The 23,155-nt window shown below is 35.3% G+C and overlaps 1 protein-coding gene across 1 annotated transcript; it reads right to left on the reverse strand.

Annotated features, from left to right (window-relative positions):
- Positions 1-15,915: 15,915 nt before the first annotated feature.
- LOC104418624 (salicylic acid-binding protein 2) lies at positions 15,916-17,979 on the reverse strand. The gene is given in 4 exon segments (XM_010030010.3): positions 15,916-16,417; positions 16,995-17,132; positions 17,564-17,640; positions 17,643-17,979. Coding segments are annotated over 4 exon segments (780 nt in total). The 5' UTR covers positions 17,926-17,979; the 3' UTR covers positions 15,916-16,135.
- Between the last annotated feature and the right edge of the window lie 5,176 nt (positions 17,980-23,155).

Raw genomic sequence — 23,155 nt, forward strand, 5'->3', positions numbered from 1 at the left:
TCGAAATTGATTATAAGATCTTACAACACTAATACCCATGTGACATATTTACTCTTCATCAAAACCTCAAATTACGCCTTATGATGCTAAAATTTTTCTATGATATCAGAATCTTATAGTTGTACTCATGAGACATATTAATTTCCCATCTACATCAAAGTTCCATCAATGAAAATCGTTTATGGATGATAGAAGACAAATGGTTTTGATAAGGTATAATAAAATAAAAATATATTATTTTGGCTAGAAAATCATCTAACAAAATTTTGATGAAAGATATAATATGTCACACGAATATTATTTTGGATTTTTATATGTCAAATGAATAATTTCAGGATATATGTCGTAGTGGATATAATATGGGCTTTTTGTATTAAAAAATATGATAAATACATCACAATAGATATAGTTAAGAGTTTTTGTGACTTTTCCCAAAAAGAATAATAAAAGAGAACCTTATCATTCAGCACAACACTATAAACTTAAAAGGGAATGAGTTAACACAATTCTTAGGTTGTCTTCTTGTGCTTCATAAAACTATCTTTGCAATCTCTCTTGCATGAATCGAAATACAAGACATTTTTTCCATCTTTTTTTCCTCCTGTTTTGATACCATAATTGGCCCAAATTGAAGTAGAATCTTAAATTAATTTAAATATGCTAAAATGTGCTTATGGATCAGTGAAATAGCACATTCTTCAAAAATGTGTTTTATTGGATTTCTTGAAGGACTATTTCCACCCTATTTTAATTAGGGTTGATACACAAAAATCTCAATTAATATATTTGTGACAAATTACTAAATACTAATTTTTTCATAAATTTATCTTGAACTAATTCTTCAACCACTAGAAACCTTAGCTCATACACTACAATATTTTATTATCTATTAGTTTGTTTAAATTGGGTTAATATAAAGCACAAACCGATACACCTATTAATTGTCTTATATCATCCAACTTAATAATATGACATTAAAATTTAGCTAAAATCAATAGAGAGTAGATTTGTCACATTATACCGGTTTGAGATTTTGGTGATAAAAAATAATTTTAGGTAACTTTGTCACATAAGTTTCAATTTTGATTTTTGTGATATTGACCTTTTAATTAAGACATTCTCTTTTTAATTGATTGATTGAAATACCCTTCTCTCTTTCTTCAATTTTTTTCTTTTAATCAAGTTGACTAGAAATTGATTATATTTTTATCATCTCTCTCGATTTCAAAATTTAAATGACCCATTATACCAAACAAAATATTATCTTACCCCATCATGTTATCACTTTGTCTAGAGGGTTGTTAATTTTAATTTATGATATCATATTCTTAACCACAAAAGGGAAACATAAGACTAGAAATTTATATTTATGATAACTTATAACACAATTAATTGCCTTTTTTTATCAAATAGTTTGAGTGAAAGTTTATTTCAAAGTTGAGAATTAAATTTCCTTCTAATTATAGTCGATCTTGATCAAAATGGAAAAGAAACATTGATCAAAATATGGGAAAGGTTAATTTTTTGGAAGCATGTCAAACCATTGTTTATATTTAGATTTTGTCTAAACAAAAAATAAGTGCAAAAAGGTAAAAAGGGGAACTTATTCACGTACTACTTCTATCATGAAGAAAGTAATCAATATTGATAATAGATTCAATCTTATAGCAATGGCATCAAAATTTTAGAATATACTTAAAACTTTTCTCTAAAATATTTTAATGTGAGTCAAAAGTGAAGAAGGTTTAACAAGATTGAAAAGAGAGAAACATTTCATTAAAGAGAGGGATATTTTGGTCAATTAATTAATAAAAGGAGTGTCTTAGCCAAAATGAGGGTGGAAATAACGTAACTCTTCTTGTTTATGGATAAGCAGGCATGGGGCCTAGAACAAGCACCTTATGGTAATATTCTAGTTGAGTGGTAAATATCATCCATTATTGGAGAACATTTCTATGGAATTTTAAAGATTTCATACCTATCCCAGGTATAATATCTACTATGATAAGTGTAGGCTTTCGTGGTGAAATTTATAAGACTATGATGATTACCACGATAGTTAAAGAGCTCAACGACAATTAGCTAAAATAATGTAGATATCAACAAGAAGTGAACAATTTAGACATGACAAGATGCTCATGAGAACTTGGAAGGACCATGGTGGATCTTCATCAACATAGAGTCTTTGGGAGTTGATGTGCTCAAAGTATCATTGGAAGTAGAATCGCAAGTCCTATGGTTTAACCATGGACAACACCAACTCATGGATGGTAACAAGCATGTGTTACTATTGAGAAATAACGAACATTGAATCATGTTGATATTGAGTCACCGGAGATCTTGATTGACGTGTTCATCCGAAGTTGACCGTTAGAGACAAAAGTTATAGTCGTTAGCAGTAGGAAAGTCCATAGCAGGATAGATGAAATCTATTAGAGAACAATTGACAACTTTTTGTTCAAGCAATTAAAGTGACTAGTGATGTGACTCTCTTAGCAGTCTCCATTTTAGGAAACCATGTTGATGATCGAGGAAAAATATTGTATGGGTGATCCTATCCTCAAACAATGGCTTTTAACTTCTTGTCCCAAGACTTTCTCCAATGGGAAAATTGAAGATGCCTATATAAAAAGGATCAACGAAACTTAAGTATTAAGTCGAATAGAGAAAGTTGACATTGTTTCTTTGTTAGTCTCTGCAAATCAAATTGTGGTATGTCCATATTAAATTTCCAATATAGTGTCCTTGTTGCTTTGTAATCTAGATAAGATAAAGTGTACAAGAGGAATAATAGTATTTGAAACCTGATAGTAAGATCTATTGATTAATAGGATCTTTATTTATATATTGTAACTGTGATATTTAAATTTTGGCGATTCGGTGTGAATTTTTACATAAAAATTAGGGATTAATTTAACTCCTAAAAAAACCACCCATCGTTGCGTGGATGGTAGGGCTGCTGGACTCCACGCTGGAGGTCCTGTTTGAAGCCCCTGCGAGGGCGAGGCTGAAGCGCTACGTGATGTCTTGCTCGGGGTGCGTGGGTGGTTTTCTTGCGTGCCTGGGGTTTACTCCCATTGCCGGCCGTGCGGTGGGTTCACGGGTCACCAAAAAAAAAAAAATCTAACTCCTAAAAAATGCATTAGAACAAATAAAATGAAAAAATGGAAAAATGGGAGATTAATTATGCATGGAAGTTTGAAATTCGATAAATATTCGGATTTTGTTAAATGCAGAAGCAATTTAAAAATCAAGTGAATAAATGATAAGAATTTTTTAAAATGGAAGAAATCGGCAAAATTGAGTTAATTGCGAAATCACATTTGATTTATAGTTTTGATTTAATGTGATAGAAGATGGAAGCTGGGAAAATATTATACGAAGTGGCTAGTGCGGAATCACTGTGAGAGAGTTGCATTCTTCATGTTTAGGGGGCTTTTCGAAAAATTGAAGAGAGAAATTCAGAGAAAAAAAATTTAATGAGAAAATTCGAGCAAAAAAAAGGAGATTGTTTTCTGAAAAAAGAGTCAAAGGTCAAACTCTGGTTTGCCTTGGTCGAAGAAACAGTGGCAGAGACCGTACGGAGTGACGTGAGAGAGAGAGAGAAAGAAAAAGAAAAAAGAAAAAAGGGCTACAGTGTCGTCTTCTTCGCGAGGACTCCCCTGCCCGCGCTGGCCATTGCGCCGGCACCACGACGCCGGACACCACCGCGCCTCGCCGGTTTGCTCGCCTTCGCCACGCCGCGCTGCCGGTCTCGCCGCGTCGTCTACACATCAGCCCGAGCCGACCGTGATCTGCTTGCGACCCAGCCCCGACGTCGACCACCGCTGTGCTCTGCTTCGCCTCCAGCCCGTGCCGATCCTCACCGCCGCTGTCCCGATCTCGCTGCTCGGTGTCCGACGCCGGCAGTTCTGAGACCCCGCAGCTGCCGCGACCCGAACGCCCTTGCTCCGCTCTTTGCCGTCGCTGATCTGCAGCACCAGAAGTCCCGAGCGCCCTGCTCACCTCCGCCTGACGCTCGGTCGTTGCCGCGCCGCTTTCCCTGCCGCGACTCGACGCCACCGGAATCTCCCTCACCCGCGACTGCACCAGCCCGACATCCTTGCCCGTCGAGCCGGCGCTGCCGGGGCCGAAGACCAGCGACCAGGCGCTGCAACCAGGTGCTCCTCCCCTGCCGAGTGCTGCTTCCTCCTTGCCAGACCTTCGCCAGAGCTCCGACCGCGACTCCCTGACGGACCTCCGATCAGCCACCCTTGGCCGGGCCCCACGGCTGTCACCCAATTTTAAAAAAGGAAAAAAAAAGAAAACACATTAGGTAGTTCTTTTTTTTTTTTATAGTTTATTTTAGTTATTTTAGTTATTTTAGTTATTTTATTTTAGTTTATCTTTTTTTAGTATAATTAGTCCTAGTGCCTGGTTTTTTTTTTTTTAATTTAATCTATAAAGTTTTAGATGAAATAATTAATAAGGGAATAAAATTAATATTTTGATATTTAAGGCTTAAAATCAATTTATTGGTTTTATTTGCGAGATATTATCACTTGATTTGAACGGTGTATGATACTTTTGGCGATTTTGAATGGTCTGTTTTGTCTTAATTGCTTTAATTATCTTAAAATATATTTGGGTTAGAATATTGCATGCTTTAGGGTTATTTTGCATGTTTAGGGTAGGAACTTTATCATTTCGAATTTTTTTAAAATAGAAAATACCAAAAACATAAATTTAGGATGTCAGATTTTTGTTTAACTGAATTAAATTGCATGTTTAATTATTTGTGAATTTTGATTTTGAATTTTTACAAAAAGAACAAAAATAATAATAAAAACAAAAAATAAAAATCATCATGCTTTGTCATGTAGGATTAGGGCATCGTTTGTACGTCATTGCACATTAGGATAAAATTGCATATTTCATTTTAAGTTTAGATTAGTCTTTGGTTAGAGATTGCTAAGTTAAGATAATATCTTGGTTTAAATTAGGTTTAGCTTGACCTAATCCTTAATATAAGTTGGATAGGATCTTAATTTAGATAGATAATTTTCACATTTTTCTAATTTCGAATTTCATTAAAAAATACAAAAATATCTTAGGATAAATTAATTACATTCTCTAGGATAAATTGTACATTTATAAATAAAACACAAAATGTCATTACATGTCATATAGAATTAGATTTATTGATTGTTTGTTATGTCCATTTATTTAAGAATTGTCTGTCATTAGAATTAGGTTATTTAGTAATATTGCATTACATATTGCATGATTTTCATTAATTAAAGTAAAAACAAATAAAAGAAATTGCGTATTACTTAAAAATCATATCTAGAGTTATTGATGTGAATTCTAATTTAACATTGCGAGATATTTCAATTGCTTTGAGGTGAGTTTTTCGATTTATTCATTATTTATCAGTGTTAAATTGATGGTTTGCACACGCGTGATCGCTCCATATTAGGGAAATAGATTTAAAATCAATTTAAGTTGGCTGCAATTTTTTTTGAAAATAAAAAAATGGTACGAAAGGACATTAGAAAATTTAGTATAATCAAGTTCTCGTACCCATAGTCTACAGTTCGTAGGAGTAAAGTAAAACTCCCGTTACTTTGTTGGGTTTCTAACCACATTATATTTGGCGACTCCTAGATAAAATCTATTTGCATGTTAAAAAACTTGAACTTAAGTCGCAATTGATATGGGTTTGGGAGAGTCAATTGGGTCAGCAACAATCCATTAACCAAATCACAGGTGGATCACCCTCGAAAATTTGGTCGCGAACAGAACTTAGGCGTGCATGGTTGTATTCTTTTTTCTGTTTATGAACAAAAATTATGTTTTTTTTTTGTTCCTAGGAACAAAAAAGCAAGAAATGTGTTTGTTTGCGTTTTTGTTCCAAATCTTTTTTCGAGAATACATTTGGACAGAAATAGAAAATAAAAAAACTTATTTATTGTTTTTGGAACAATTTTAAGAACAAATTTTTTCTCTCATATTTTTTCTTCTCTTTTTTTCTTCTTTTCTTCTTCTTTTTTCTTTGGCTCGTCGTTGGCCTTGGCCGCCAGCGATGTGGCCATCCGTCAAGGGGCGACCTTCTCGAGGTGTCGCCGGCACACTGGAGGCTGAGCATTACCCGCCTTGCGAAGCTCGGCCTCGCCTTGGCTAGGCGGCTCGAGCTGGCCTAGATCCAATGGTCGAGCTCGCCCGACCATCAATGAGGTTTGGCGTCGAGGACTTGCAGTCGGCGCCCGGCCACCGTGGCTCGGCCTCATGCCACCGCATTGGTGATCGGTGGCTAGGTGACCTCGGCCTCGTCGGATGTGGGCGAGCTCGAGCTCGCCCACCAACGCGAGGCCGCCGGCCCTCGTTGGCCGGTCGCCATGGCTAAGGCGGCGACCGTCCAAAAGAAGTGAAAAGAAAAAGAAAAAGAAAGAAAAAAAGGGAAAATAAATAAAATTATTAAAAAATTAAAAGAAACAAAAGAGCATAAATTTACCAAACGTGTTTCAATTCTTTTTTATTTCGGAACAAGTTTATCAAACGCGTTTTTCTAGTAAAAATTATTCCCTAGAACATAAATAGTTTTTTTTTTAATTTCTATTCCTTGGAACAATTTTGAGCAAACACAAACAAACATCTTATCTTGATTACTAGTAGATTTCAAATCGCACTGAGGTTGTTAGGTTGGAGAATGGATTTAGGCTTGGGGATAAAACCTAATTACTATAATGTATTGTGTGTATCTTTGGATAGCACCAAGCACACTTGATATTATTTGCTTTTGTTAATTTTTAAGTGTTGTTTGCCAATTTTTGCAAGAGTTTTTCAAGTTTAGAAAAAAAAAACTATTCATTAGGGGTGAGCAACGGTCCAATTCCAACCTAAGAACATGACCAAACTAGCTAGTTTTGGGTGGTTCTCGGTGCAAAATTTGGGCGCAATAATCAGACGGGTTCACGATTCCAAGTGCATAACCAAACTACACTGACCATACCAATATGTTTTTTAATAATCCTTTTCACTTCTAAAGAATAAGAGCAAATGAATCTCCTTCTCTCAATTTCTTCTCTTTAGCTCAGTTCACGCTCCCTCACTGTCAATTTTCATTTTTCTCTTCATTGTTTAGATCTAGAACTGACAAAACCAATTTGAAGCTCATTTCTAAAACCGACGGGGCTCGTGCTCACTTCATAACTCCAGTCTACAACCGATGGGAATGAAGGGCCGCTTTGAAGCTCATAGAATTGGACCTATGGGGTCTTAGCTGCTTTGAAGCTTAGATGTAGAACGAAACATTAAATTAATGTCTCGAGTTGATTCGGATAATGATTTGTTAAGTCGAATTTGTTATTTCTCAAGTAGATTTTAAATTGGATGAAGAAGCCATTCTTTGTGGACTCCTTATAGCTGCACAAAGGAGGAAATAAATAAAGAAAAAAATGTAAGGGTTATCTATCTTTTTTTTTTTGTATGTGCAGAAAAGGCAGGAGAAGAATCCATATTGGAGAAAATAATCAAGGTGGGCCCAAAGTCAAAGTTTGACTTTGGGCACATACGATATAAAAGGCATGTTTTTAGCGGAAGGAGTTGCACATCCACACACGTCTAGACGCTGCTCAAGCCTTGAAGAGGTAGAGAACGCGAAGCTATATGTATGTGGAGAGACAGTTTTTTTTTTTTTTTTGGCATATGTAGAGCGTTTTTACTTTGAGCTTGAATGTGCGGTAATTTTTGTGCAATAAGTTTATGTTCAAGTGAGTTATTTATTTATAAACATATTGGATTTGTAATTAAATTTAGGTATGAGAAACACTTAGCGTGTGAGCGATTGTAAACTCTAATTTTCCAATTATAGTGGATTATTTGCTGCTAGCTTTTCCCGTGGACGTAGGTACCGATGCTCGTATCGAACCACGTAAATTTCTGGTGTCCTTATTATTTCTTTTATTTCTCTGGAGTTTGCACGTTGACGTAAATTACAAAAACCTGTTATTTTCGCATATTATATTTCAACACTGACGATGCGAGGGATGAGTATTTCTTTGCAAAGCTTTTAGGGATGAAATTGAGACCTTAAATCACCATGTTTCGGTCTCAACGCCCTCCAAATGGTGAAGAATGTTGGGCAGATCATTTGGGTTGCACTTTGCCACTAGAGAGCTAAGTTTTGAGTTGGTTGAGTTGAGATTTGTCTTGAATCTATGCTATGGTCTTCTTCGACGAGCCCCTCGATGGTAAACACTTATCCATTTTTCTTCGTAGCACTGTGTAATCTTGAGTTTGGGGAATTGTGCTTCTTAGTTTTGTTTTAGCTACAATTGACGTGAGAGAATTGTGCAAGGTGTTGGGAAAATGTGGCGAATTAGATAGAAACAATGAAGTCGGATCTTTGGAGTAATCAAGTCGGACTTTGAGACGTGATATCACTTTCTTTAATGATTTATTTGTCCCACAACGTTGCTAAAGGTCACCGGAAAAATTTCCTCCAAGATACAATAAAGTCTCAAAAATGAAAATACTAGGTAGTAATTATAGTATTTCTCTATGATTTTCTAAGAAACAATTGAAAAGATGGTTATAGTTTTCAAAAGAATGCTCAAAAATATAAAATGATCACATACGTTGTTCTTCTGAAAACAGAAATGTATATATAAAACAGTTTTAAAACGTAGGCAATTTTTGTGAAAGGTTGCAAAGCGAATAAATGTATCCTTTCAAAATTGCCTAGATGAACAAAAGCATCAATTCGAAAGAAGTTCGAAAAATGAACAAATGCAACCCTTCAGGAAAGGTTGCAAATTGAATGAGTATTTTTTCAAAAGTTGTTGTGAAGAAGCACAAACAAAAATTCGGAATATGAAAAGAAAATTATAATATATATTTTTAAAATTTCTGAAAATTTTCAATAAACAAAACAACATTTGAATTGATTAAAGTTAATAAGATAACTGTACAAAAGAAAGAATAAAATAACAAAGGGGTTAGTGCTAATTAAACCGCGGGCGGGCAAGCGTGCAAAGTGCACCTGTGTCGCACACCCGCATGCGGGTATGATGGGGTACAGCCTACAATCATTTCTTTTGGTACACTAAAGAAATCGCACACTTATTAATTGGTCAACTTCCTCCCACTTTTCTTATGTGGAACAAGGAAACATACACTTTGTTTGTTTTACAAACAAACTTCAACAATCCCCCTTTGTTTGTAAAACAAAGATTTCAAAATTAAAAAAATTAAAAACCCGTACAACCAAAATTTCAGTAAGATTAATATACCTACATAAAGGTCTTTTCAAGTTAAACCTTTACTTATTGCAAGTATATCAAAGTTCTATCAAAGTGACAAGTGGCTCAACTTTAAACTTATATTTTTATATAATAGAACCGGACATATGGCACATACATTAACCTCTTGCTTTAGCGAGAAGTTATATATTACTCGCACTATTAATCCTATTTCATGACCCACTACCCCGATGTCATACTTAAGACCCCAAGCGACCAAGAGGGGATTCGAACTCCTCCTTTCGTGAGAAGGCCCGAACCATCTTGGCCATCAAGGTAATGGTTACCATGTGTTTCTCTTACTATCAACACATTATAAGTTTGTACTATACTTCATTAAGAATTCAATCCAACTTACAAACATAACAAACAATACTGACTTCTCATATCAAGGCTACGTTAATATCAAACAATCACATTCAATAATTAGTTTTTATCCATTTAATCTTGTAACTAGTGATGTTCTAGAAAAATGTCGGGTTACCATTATTGGTGATTTCAATTAAAGTTTCAGCCCAATTCATTGTGAGGTCATTATTATCATGTGTTTGGTGGAAACTTTCGTCAAAGGATTGACAAGATTATTACTTAACCTCATGTAGACAATTGTTATGGTATCATCTTTAATCAATTGTCGACATATTCATGTCTTAGACTAATATATCTAGACTTATCATTATAGGTGTTATTATAGGCTCTTGCCAAAATAGCCTGACTATCACATTTTAGAGAAATAAGAGGCATAGGATTATGCCATAATTTGATATTCAACAACAAATTCCTAAGCTAAAGCAATAAATTCAGATTCCATTGTTGAGTGAGTTATACATGTATATTTCTTACTTGCCCAAGACACAATACCTCCAGCTAGTATGAAAATCCATCTAGAAGTGGAATGCTCATCTCCCACACTTGTAATCCAACTAGCATCGGTGTATTATTCTAATACAATTGGATAATTATTATAGAACAATCTTAAATTTTTATTTCTATTAAGATAACCAAAAATTCTAGTAATAGCTCTCCAATATTCTGCACTTGGATTACTAGTATATCTACTCAACTTGCATACATAATAAGCAATATCGAGGTCTAGTACAATATATCTCATACATTAAAGATGTTATGATTTAATTTAATACTTGAATCAAATGGAGTACTTATTTCCTTGAAACCAAGATGTTGAAATTTATTTAATAATTTTCAACATAACTACATTAGCAAAGAATAACCCCCACTATGTTTCTTAACTTTAATATTTAAGATAGTATCTACTTCACCCAAATATTTCATTTTAAACATGAAAGTTAAATGCTTCTTAGTCTCAATAATTTCAGTTGTATTCGTTTCAAAGATAAGCATATCAACATACAAGCACACTAAGGTTCTATTCTTTTCGCGGAAAATAATTTCCGGGAAAATGTTTTGGATTTTCCGACGTTCATTTCACGGAAAATGAATTGCAGGGAAAATGTTTTAACAGAGGAAAAAAGTCAAGGGAAATTGTTTTCTATTTTTGAAAAGTAGAAAACATTTTCCTTACTTGATATCTCTTATCTCACACCTCTATAAATCATCACTTCCTCCTCCCTTTTCTTTTCTTCTTTTCTTTTTTTGTTCAAATTATTTTTTAATTTTATTTTCTTTTTTAATTCGATTATTTTTATTTTTATTTTTATTTTCTTTGTTTCTCATCTTATTCTTTCTTGGCTAGTCGTTGGCCATTGCTGCACGAATCTCAAGCTTGTTGGTTTCAAGCTCACGCTCTGCACTCTTACTTATCATTTTCTTTATTTATTCTATCCTATAGTTGTACATTGCTCAAGTAAAATGCTCTACATGTTTTGCTTCTTTTTCTTTTGTTTATTAGAATACAAAAGATGCAGGGGAGAACATGCTACTCAACTGGAAAATTCTCATGGGGATGTACATGCTTTGTTTCTTTTCTCTTTCGCTTCTTTTTAAAATTCATACGAACATTTTTTAGAGTATATGAGTGTTTGGCAACATGAGAGAACAAAGATATGAACTAAGTTTGCCTAGATTTAAAGGCAAATTCATATTTGATGGATTTATATGTTAGTAAGTGATGCATGCCTAAGTGGTGAAGTCTTAGAAAATATTTTCCTTACCGAACAACAAAAAATAATTTTCGAAACATTTTTAAGTTTTAGAATATTAGAAAATATTATCATTTTCTTGAAAATGACTTATGGGAAAATATTTTCCAAATGGCCAATTTTATGTGAAATGAACGGACCTTAAGATACCATAGTCTTTAGTGAATTTAGAGTATATACACTTATCAGCATTACTATGAATGAAACCATTTGATAATATGACCGAATTAAATTTTTCATGCCACTTTAGCAGCTTGCTTAAGCCCATAAAGAGACTTAATCAATTTACATACATTCATTTCATTTCCAAGAATAACGAAACTCTCCGGTTGTTCCATGTAAATCTCCTCATTTAAGTCTCAATTCAAAAAAGCAGTCTTGACATTCATTTGATGAGCACAAAGATCATAAACGGAAGCTATAGCAAAAGAACTCGAATAGAAGTTATACGTGCAACATAAGTATACGTATCAAAATAATATATTCATTCTTTTTGTCTATATCCCTTGGTCACAAGTCTAACCTTAAAATCTTGGATAGAACCGTCAGAATGATATTTTCTTCTAAAAACCCATTTGCACAAGATAGGTTTTGATCATTTTGGTAAATCTACTAATACCCAAGTATTATTGCACATAATTGAGTCAATTTCATCATTTACAGTTTCTTTCCAAAAGAAGCATCTCTAGAAGACATAGCATCATCAAAGTTTCTAAGATCGTCTTCTAAATTTAATACTAAATGATATTTATTTATCATGTTATTATCTCCATCTCTTTTAACAAGAAAAACATGAGTAACAAAATCAGGACCTAAGTCTTTTAATTTCCTAACTCTAATACTTCTCATTGGTTCAAACATGTTTTTAGAATCATTCGTTTTTTTTTTCTTGAGATTCTATTTGAGCTTCCATAGATTTTGGATTATTTTCAATAATTTTGGAACCCATGAAATATTTATTCTAAAAAAATTCAACGTCTCTTGATTTTACAATGACATTGGACTCTAAATCAAGAAGTCCATAAGCTTTACTGTTTTAGGCATATCCAACGAAAACACTTTTGATAGCTCTAAGATCGAACTTTGTTCTTTTTGGATCTAGTACTCAATAGTATGCCAAACACCCCCACATTTTAAGGTACGATAAATTTGGTTTTCTACGTTTCCATACTTTATAAGGGGTTATGACATTTTTTAGAAGGTATTTTGTTATGAATATAACATGCAGTAAGTAATGCTTCTTTTCAAAGATTAATTGGTAGCTTTGAATTTGAAAGCATACAATTAACCGTTTCTCAAGAGATTGATTTTTCTTTCAGCCAAACCATTTTGTTGTGGAGTATATGGAGCCGAAACTTGATGAATAATACCATGTTCTTCACAAAATGAAGAGAATTCATTGAAGAAATATTTTCCACTTCTATCGATCGTAGAACATTGATTCTTTTTCTAATTGATTTTCTACTTCAGTTTTATATTTCTTAAACATGGTAAATGATTCATCCTTCGATCTTATGAGATAAACATATAAAGCCTAATGCAATCATCCACAAAAGTAATAAAATACCTTTTACCTCAACGTGTTAGCATACCATTGAATTCACATATATCGCTATGAACCAAATCCAATAAATTCGAATTTCGTTTAACACTATGAGAATGTTTCTTAGTAAGTTTGGACTTAGCACTTATTTCACATTTATTAAATTCACCATTAAAATTTATCAAGTTTAACTTCTTCATATTCTTCAAATAACGAATATTTATATGTGCCAACCTACTATGCCATAAAAAGACTCAACAATATAAGCAGAACTAGCAATATTATTATTGATACTCAGTTGATACATGCCATCATTGGCATAACATTTTCCTACAAATAGCCCATTTTTCAACAGGATAACTTTGTCGGATTCAAACAAAACTCGAAACCTCCTATTACAAAGTAAATCAATGGAAATTAGGTTCATCCTAATTTCGGGTATAAATAACACATTAAGATGATTTTTTTTTCCAAAAGTAAAGTCTATCTTCACCATGTCTTTTCTAGCAACCTTTATAAGAGCATTATTCATCATCAGGACTTATAAACAATCTCTTCAAATTGCTTCAACATGTACTTGTTCTTGCACACATGGACTGTTGCTCTAGAATCTAACCACCAACCGAATTGGATAGTGGTAGAATTGATTTTAGAAACCATAGCCATCACGTCATTAATTTAAGAAATTTTCATGTTCGAAAACATGGTTGAAATCATGATTACATAATTTTCTTCAACCAGATTTGCATATGCCTTCAGCATTGGAATGTTCTTGTACTTTGAAATTCTCTTGCGGTGAATGCAATCCTTGGCGTAGTGTCCCTATTTGCTATAAACAAAACAGCAACCATTTTTCTGCTTTTGTGTTCTCTTAAATTTATGGCGCTTTCTGCTTTAAAGTTCTGGCTGATTTTCCGTTTTCCTTTCCATAGCATTCACATTGGAATTGTACAAAACAGAATTATCTGTAAATGTGACTCTTCCTCAATGCGAAGATGTTTATGTATTTGCTCCAAGTAAAGTCCTCGACTTGTGCATCAGCCTTTTCCATAGTCTTTCCAATTTGGAGGCAATTTCGCAATAATTGCTCAAACTTGAAAAGCTTCTAGAATATCAATCTTGAGGACACGAATTTAATTCACAAGCACTTGCAATTCATGGACTTGTTCCAGTAAGGGTTTAATATCAATAAACTTGAAATCAAAACATTTTGCGATTAGATATTGGTTGGTACCTTGCTCCTCTGCCTTGTACTTGAATTCCAGTGCATTCCAAATTTCTCTAGCCGACTTCATTTCGGTGAATAAGTCATACGGATGATCGAGACAATGTATTTTGAATGTGTCATCGACAAAGTAATTCGTCCTCTGCATGTTTCTTCTTCTCTTTATTAACCATCTCAATGGCTTCCACACTTGGTTGTTCTCCTTCGGTAGTAGGCTTTAGATCTTCTATAGGCGCCAAATTATGATCCATTATGTAGGAAATCTTAAGAGTAGTGAGTAAGAACATTATTTTGTCCCTCCAGTGAGCAAAGTTGTTCCCATTGAACTAGTCCAGTTTGATCATGTCTTGATTCATGACTTTGATTGTTTCGACTCCATTGTTGAACAAAATAAATCCTTAAAATTGTTGGATTGGAAGTTTTCCAATAAGAATTGCCCGACAAGGCACCACCTTTGGACCATTCCATTGTGGGGAAAGGTTGTCAAGCCGTCTAATGCAGTTGTCCCTTAAAGGCCACCACCTATCTTATCATCACTTGATAACCCGATAGTAGAGTTACCTTTACATAGTAACCACCACGCACTAATAAGGGGTTTCGGCAACCTCGGCCCTAGGTGATAATGTTCTGGTTTATTATTATTATTTTTATTCTTTTGTTCTCTAAAATATAAAAAATAAAAATCCATTTAATAACATTAGTTAATTTTCTATTTTTTTCATAATAGAAAAGTGCGCATGGAATAGATTTAGAACAAAAATAAGAAGTAAAAAAAAAAAAGTAAATTTTTGTTATCAAAAACAATTTTTAGAAATAAGTCTTTTTTTTTCTTTTCTTCTTCTTCCTCTTTTAATTGGTTGGTGGAGACTCGCTGCTCGCCGTCGTTGGTCATTGCCGATCATTGCTAGCCACCACACTGGTTGTCGCTCATCGACCGCCGATCATTGTCGATCGTCACCCACCCGCCGGTCGTCGTCACTAGCTAGAGGAGGAGAAAGGAGAGTGGAAAAAAAGAAACAAAAAAAAAAAGAAAATCTAAAAAGTATCAAAATATTAAAAGAAATTCTATGGTACAAAAAAATTTGTGGGTTGTTTCAAATGTATTTCTATTATTTTTTTATTCCAGGAATAAAAAAATTGTATATTTACCTAGTGCATTATTTTACTCAAAAATTGTTTTAAGGAATAGAAATAGAAAAAAAAAACACTAGTTACGAGAAGAAATATTTCTTGGAACAGAAATGTTATCGAATCACCCTTATTTTCTCAAATTACTGCACAAGCTTAACTCTTTGTCTCTGAACTAAAGCATTGGAGGATCAATCGGAGTGCAAATCCAAATTCCTTAACTCCGGTGAAGTTTGCGGTCCTCATTTTGAGCTTCAATACTTGCCATGATGCCCGATGGGTTAATTACTTTCAAAATCACTGTGGTTTTGTCACCAGTTCCACCCCCAATATAGAAAGTAGAGGTGAAGGGTTCGAATTCCTAATTTTCTCGGGGATTGTGATGGAGATAATTTAGTTTTAAGTGTGGGTTTGACTACCATGCCTTGCAAGGAGGTAAGACAAAAGTTTGAGAGTGAGAGTTAAAGTAAGAGTAAAGTAGAACCGACAAAAAAAAAAAAACTTTAAAAAATAACTCTTCCATCCACAAAATTAATTCAATGATACTCTTATATTTTTGTGGTCATGCATGCGAAGTTTAACCCAACATCCACGAATTAGAGAGTTACTCAAATTAGAAGTAAACAATAAAATCATCTTGACAAGTGATCTTAACATCACAAAACATAATCATATACTAGACATATAGTCTAGAAGAATTACCCCAGATTTATCTAAAGCTATTAATTAAAGGCCAAGTAGCATATTCAACCAACATTTACTTGCATAAAGCTTGCAGAGGCGTCACCGTTTTAGGACTAACAATGCAAGTCATCAGATAAGGAAAAGAAACAGCACTTCAGGCATATTTGGCCGCCACTTCGAGGAGGCAATCGCACAGCTTCTGGGGCTCGGAGAACATGGGCATGTGATCTGCACCGTCGATCTCCATCACGTGCTGAGCCCCGCCGTTCTTCATCATCCGCCGTTGGAACTCCTCCGGGATCACGAGGTCCTGCTTGCACACGACGTACACCCGCACGATCGAGCCATACCCTTCGCCCGTGAACTTGTCCGCCGTAGCCAGGTCTTCTATGAAGAGCGACCCCGGCCTCATCATGATCTTAGCAAGCTCTAGATCCTACTCATGATAACAATCACATTTTTGAAAAATTAAAATGAATCAATACATTTAAAAGATCAGTGGCACCACATCAACATGTTACGTAACTATCAACTATGCATGTTTATTAAGATGGATATTTGTATTTACTCTTTACCAAAAAAAAAAGAAGATATTTGTATTTACTTATGTTCTATACATCAGTCAAGTGAAAAGGACATAGGATCAGAATTTAGTCAATAGCACATACACAATTTATACCCTTAGCAAGTAAATTTATCATTAGAGACAGTTTGTACATTTGTCATTGATGCTCTATTAACCATCAAGCAGCCCAACTATTTGAAAGAGTAATTTCGTGTCATGTAAAAATAAAGTTGCTAAATTTGAGAAGGAAACAATAATTAGTAGATTTTGCTTTTTTGAGAAGGCCACATGAATTAAAAAAGAATTGGAAAATACTCCAAGTGGCCACGTCAGACAAATATTCATCACCCAATTGTTATAGCACACATAGGATTCCAGAAAAAAAGGTCGAATCACATGAAATGATTATTCTTAAATTAGGAAAAAGGTAAGTAAGCAGTAAGCACACCTCCTTGGGAGATAACTGGTAGACCCGAGCCGCCAGGAATTCGGGCCCGAATAAGAAGGAAGTCAACAGCTTTTCTGGCTTTCCAAAGGTTTTGAATTGAGTGTCCAGCCACTCTTGCTCCGGAATGCTCGAACGGAACTGAAAATTGTGACAGCGAACAAAAATAATTCCGAATTTGCTTTCTCAAAACTCACAAATCCATTAAATTATCTAGAGATGATACAAGATATTCTCTTTAAATTTCTTATTATTAGGTCCTAATTTAAATGTTAGAGTAATTTTTAAATTAGTTTGGTCGTTGGACATATATATGGAATTTGCAAAAGAAAAACAAAAATTATAAAGAAAAGATGCTGCGGTTGTCTAGAAATTAAGAGCCTTCTTTCCTCTATGTAATAGAATAGAGAAGAAAATATTTCCTCATGCTTTTGGTTTTTAATATGCATACTAATAACAATTAATTCCAATTTTAAAAAGTTCCATTGAATGTTGTAAGTGCAAATATATGGAAGCTTGTTATGGCGAAAAAAAGCTTTAATTAAAATGAACAAGAAACTTGATTAAGTCACCTGTTTTAACACAAGAGACGGCTGGTGCGTGGTGTCCGGCATTAGTGCTGTCAGGAAAACAGCGGCTGAGATCTTCTCGGGAACTTGTCGGCGATGAGAGCCAAGCTCATGCCGCCCAAGCTGTGTCCCACAAGGATCACCTTCTCGGATGGCTCCAGCGAGGCCATGAACTCCAAGAGCGGCTCGTTGTACTCACGGAATGAGTGGACATCGTAGATGGACTTCGTGCTGGTGCCTGCACCGGCGAGGTTCAGCGGTGTGATGCGGTGGCCGGCCGACTCTAGCCGGTGCTTGACATGGAACCAGCACCACGCGCCGTGGCATACGCCGTGCACGAGAACGAAGTGGCATTGCTGCTTCATGCTTTTAGGATCCACAGAAATTTTTTGGTGTTTGAAGTTGATTAGTTCGATGTGAGGAGGTGACACTGCAAATATATAGTCTGATTTGAAGTTTAGATTTAGACGGAGGAGGAAAATTCTTTGACGTTGATGTTATCCGTGCAATTATTTTGACAGAAACATCATGTCAGGATCAATGAATCCTTTCTTGTTTTTTGTTAAAAATAATTGAAAAATATCTAATTGATACTCTGGATCTTTTTGATTTTCCACTATTGAAATTATATACATCTCCTCTAATTGTATGCATAAGTGTTCAATTATCTTGAACGCTCATCATGCTTTTATTTGAATTTTGTTCTATCTTGATCTTAATCGTGTATTTAAAACATTGTGGTCAAGGCGTCCAGGTTTAGGACCTGAATTGGTCCTCCTATGAGAAACTCAGTAAGTTGAGAGAGAAGGAAAATGCATAGCCTATAATTCGGGATAAATCCTTTGCGAATAAGCCCCCTTACCTTACATATACAGTTTTCCTTGCAAGGCATCAAGTCATGATCGACAAGCCTAATGTGTTTCTCCAAAATTAAATTTATTTCAGTTTTTCAATTTTTCTGTGGTATTAAAAAGTTTTCTTTTGTTATTTCTGGAAGGGAAATAAAATTCGTAAGAGACAGATGACAATTTGTATTATTTCATTATTCTGTGTAAGAAAAGTCTTTGCTTGCCTTTCCGAGACCTTACCATTTTCCATTTTAATAAGGAAAAAAAAGGCTCATTTTCCTGCAGATGTGGACAAGGAAAATTTCGTCTGTCTCTGGAGGAGCAAATAGGGAGGCGAGAGCCACTTTTGTATGCGTAGCTTAGATGTGACCGGCGACTCGTCGGTGCACTGAACTTTGCCTGCTCCGAGATTGTCGATATTCGCCAGCCACTTGCTGGTAAACCCACCACTTCCCCTCTCGTCGAACGCAGCTATTTTCAACTTCACGCGCGTGGTCTCGGTGGACAGGCTTAGCTTCTCACCAGGGTTGGTCAAGTGAACAGCCCTTCCATCACTTCATCCACAAACGATGCCCCCACCGCAAGTCAAGCTTTTGACTAAGCGCGCCTAGAAACACGAGGTCTAATGAAGGTCCCCTTGAGACGCTGATTGAGAAGATCAGTTGTGGGGTGCTGGAAAACAACAACGTCCTGATTTTGAAGCCCCTCCCCCAATTTGCCAGGCCACCTGCCCTCGGTTTGCTGCAGGATAGGTGTGTTTGGCGATTGTAATTAAGCACCCACCTGCATGCTGGCGCAATAGGTTCAGTGACAGCATTTGAAGAGCTATTTATTTTTGACAGTATTAACGGTATTAAGTGCGACAGCTGCATGCTGGTACCAATCTTCGATTTGGGAAGCTGCTAAATTCAGTGAGATCCATACTATATATGGAGTAGGATCCCACGCAAGTGTCAGCGTCGATTAATTTAAGCGTTTTCTAATTTGTCGCGGTCTTAGAATTTTTCCTTAATAAGCTTTACTCACACTTGACTCACAAGGATCATAGATAGATAAACTCTAGAAAGAAATGAATAAGATAATATAAATGAGGGAGATGAGAGATTCCTATATATACAAGTATAAGAGCGAATCGTAGCGCGCCAGATCTCATTTTTAATCTCTAGTGGTGGAAATGAGATCTGGTCAACTACCAGTTACTCGCATTTATTACATAGATATACAGTACTGTATCACTTGCTCTCAGGAATATTGTAGAATACTTTGAAAAACCTTAGGACTTTAGGAGATAGGTTGAGGGTTACTTGTTCATGGATTGATCACGGCCAAAAAAACTCTAGAACATCTTGATTCATTGGGCCATGACATTCTCTCCCACCTAATTGGTGATGCTCTCATCACATCTTCGACATCAAAGGCATCGATATGCTTCTTGAATTGCCAAAGAGCTTCAATAGGGATCTTGCTTCACTCTCGAAAGACCCTTTCATTGGACCAAATACTCACGCTTAGGCACTCAACATCTCGATCATATGATGTTTTTGCCCCAAGTGGTACCTGTTGTGATTCACCTCAGTTCGGATCTTCCTCGTCTACATGGAAAGGCTTAAGCATAAGAATGTGGAATGCGGGTGTACCTTTAGTTTCGGTGGCAATTCCCAGCTTGTATGTGACCTTCTGACTCGTTGTAGTACTTGGAATAGCCCCTTAAATCGACGAATAATCCCTTATGTATGTCCTTGTATTAGAGCCAAGTGCATCTTGGCCGGCCGCAGTCTTTGACTTAGAAATCCACGTGCTGTCACTCCTTTCAAATACTAATATTGTGGGATGTGGATGGGTTTTTAAGTCTAAGTTAAAAAAAAAAAAGGTTGATGGTATGTCGAAGATTAAAAGCAAGATTGGTCACTAGGGACATACTCAAGTAGCAAGATTAGATTTCCCTTGAGACTTTCTTGCTAGTTATTCAATTAGGAAGTATAAAACGATTCTCACCATTGCTACTGTTAAAAGGTTGGCTTGTAAAACAATTAGATGTTAAAAATACCTTCTTACATGGTTTTCTATCACAATCTATTTATATGGAGCAACCACCAGGTTTGAAGATAAAAATTATGCGTCATAAGTTTGCAAACTGGAGGAGCTTTGTATGGCTTTAAGCAAGCACCCAGAGGATGGTTCGATCATTTCAGCTCATTTCTTTTGGCATCAGTTTCTTTTGCAACATTGCCAGATCCTTCATTGTTTATTAAAAAAATCAAATCATGGCTTTCGAGCTCTGCTTTTATATGTAGATGACATGATAGTTATAGTGATGATCCAAAAAAATTGCTTGATAGGTTCATCTTTACATTGGGTAGCGAGTTTGCAATGGACATGGCGTTGTTACTATTTTCTAGGAGTGGAGGTTAGGATATTTTCCGGTTGCCTTTATTTAGCCAGCAAAAATATGCTTTGTCAATTCTTAGACGTGCACAAATGGAGGGTTGCAAGCCAATTTCCCACACCTATGGTTGTTAGTTCTCATTCTAATATGGATGCAAGACTATTTTCGGTTCCTATGCTATATCAAAGCATCGTTGGAGCTCTTCAATATCTCACAATTACAAGGCCAAATATTTCATATGCAATCAATTTCGTTTGTCAATTCATACATCAACCTACAGTGAGTCATTTTCAAATTGTGAAGCACACTTTACGTTATGTCAAAGGCATAACAAATCGAGGCATGCAAATCTTGACCAAGTCAACTTTGGACTTGTATGCTTTTTACGATGTAGATTGAGCAAGTTGTCGCAAACGACTTGACGAGGTCAGCTATTGGATTTTGTACTTTCGTGGGTAGCAACTGTATATCATGGAGTGCTGAAGCAATGAACGGTTGCTCGATTTGAGTGTTGAGGCAGAGTATTGTGTGGCATTGACTTCATAGATTACATGGATATTGTTCCTTTTGAGATTTGGGTACTCATCTCTCCAGTCCACCAATATTATTTTGTGATAATATTAGTCACTTTATATGTCAATTGATCCATTGTTCCATGCAATAACTAAACATATCGAATTAGATTATCATTACGTGCTAGAAAAGTGGCTCTTGGAACACTTGTGACTAAGTATGTTCCATTTGTGCATCGAATTGTTGATTTCTTCACAAAATCGTTGTCTAAAAATGCATTGGAAACTTATGTTGCAAATTGGGAATTCGGGATTCCCTATTCCCGATTTGAGAGGTGAAAACCTGGTTTATCAATCAAGGAAGAAAAATATGAAGATATCAATTAAAATCCAATCAAAATCACAAGCTAATTCTTGGAGATGCTACAATTAAAGAATGGACAACTTTTTGTAATAGAATGATCTTTTCATTTATTATTTTCCATTGTTATATTGTTTCCTTATGAAGTGTAACGTCCGTAATATCTATATATAATGGAAATCATCTCAGCAATTGTTAGCTACGATCAAGAATCAAATACTTTTGTTCTTTTAATCTCCGTTACCTATCTTGCTCTCAATCTCATGTTTCATGCTCGTACAAAACATATTGAGATGCATTTTCACTTTGTTTGATAGCAGGTTGCTTCTAGTGATTTATGTCTTAGCTAGATCGGCTGTTCAACATCCTTGCCAAGGGACTATCTAGTCCGTGACATGTGCTATTGAGATCCAATCTCTCAATTGTGACACCTACTTTGGATTCAAGGGGAGTATTAATACGCAATATATATTTTAAGAAATTTATGTAATCATTTTTTTATCGTAGAGTATAATTAATCATTCTTACAAATACATATCGTGTAACCACAATTGTAGTTAAGCCACCATAAACACTCTGTCCTTACTCTCTCTTTGCCGCTTTCGCTATTCTTTTTGTTAATCCAAGCTTCAACATTAATAAGGTCCTCTAAGACAAGACTAAGGAGATTAGTATATGGTTGTTGAAAAACAAAATGTCTTGATTTGAAGTCTTCCCGAATTTGCCTGGCCATCTGAGTCCTTTTAATTAAGTATGTTTTGTTGGAAAAAACTCCTTTGATGTTTTGAAGTTGACAAAACCTATCCAAAGTCCATTATGGAGATTCCAGGACTTACGTGTCAAAGTCCGAAGATGAGGCTTTAGTGTCAAAGTCTTCTACATCGAAATCTGCCCACTCGACAAATTCGGGACTGAACACAAGCAAAGAAACTGAGAACTTATCCAGGAGCGAGATTATCTTTCTTACTTCAAGAGTTCGGTTGGTATAGGTTATATATGGCATTACGGGATGGAAATATCACTACGAGATTGATTATCTTTATTGGAATCAATTTCGATATATCAAATCTTTTCGGATAGCAAGTAAAAATGGAAATAATCTACTTATGTAAAAACTAAGATCCTGATTGTATGGGCGAATATGATTGACGGGCTTTCATCACAATCTTCAAACGGCTCAAGATCTTCTTGATTGATTTCGTCCAATGAGTTGATTGGAAGAATTCATTTAGAAAGTGCCAATGGTCGTAGAATACATGAATGAGTATTTAAGGTGGACTCTCTAGTTGTTCGACAAAGTGCGTGAAGAGAAATTCCAAAGTTTGAAACTTCTGTTTTTGTTATTCTATGTACTAAGCTCTAAATTGTACTCAAAAGAGGCCAAAGACTCATAGTGTGACTTCGTGAAAGAGCAGTAGAGATTCTTCACTTTGAGAAGTCGAGATCACAAGATTGTAAATTCTCTTTTGATTCTTGGAATCCCACAGA

Source organism: Eucalyptus grandis, chromosome 5 (genome assembly GCF_016545825.1).
Source record: "Eucalyptus grandis isolate ANBG69807.140 chromosome 5, ASM1654582v1, whole genome shotgun sequence".
NCBI lineage: Eukaryota > Viridiplantae > Streptophyta > Magnoliopsida > Myrtales > Myrtaceae > Eucalyptus > Eucalyptus grandis.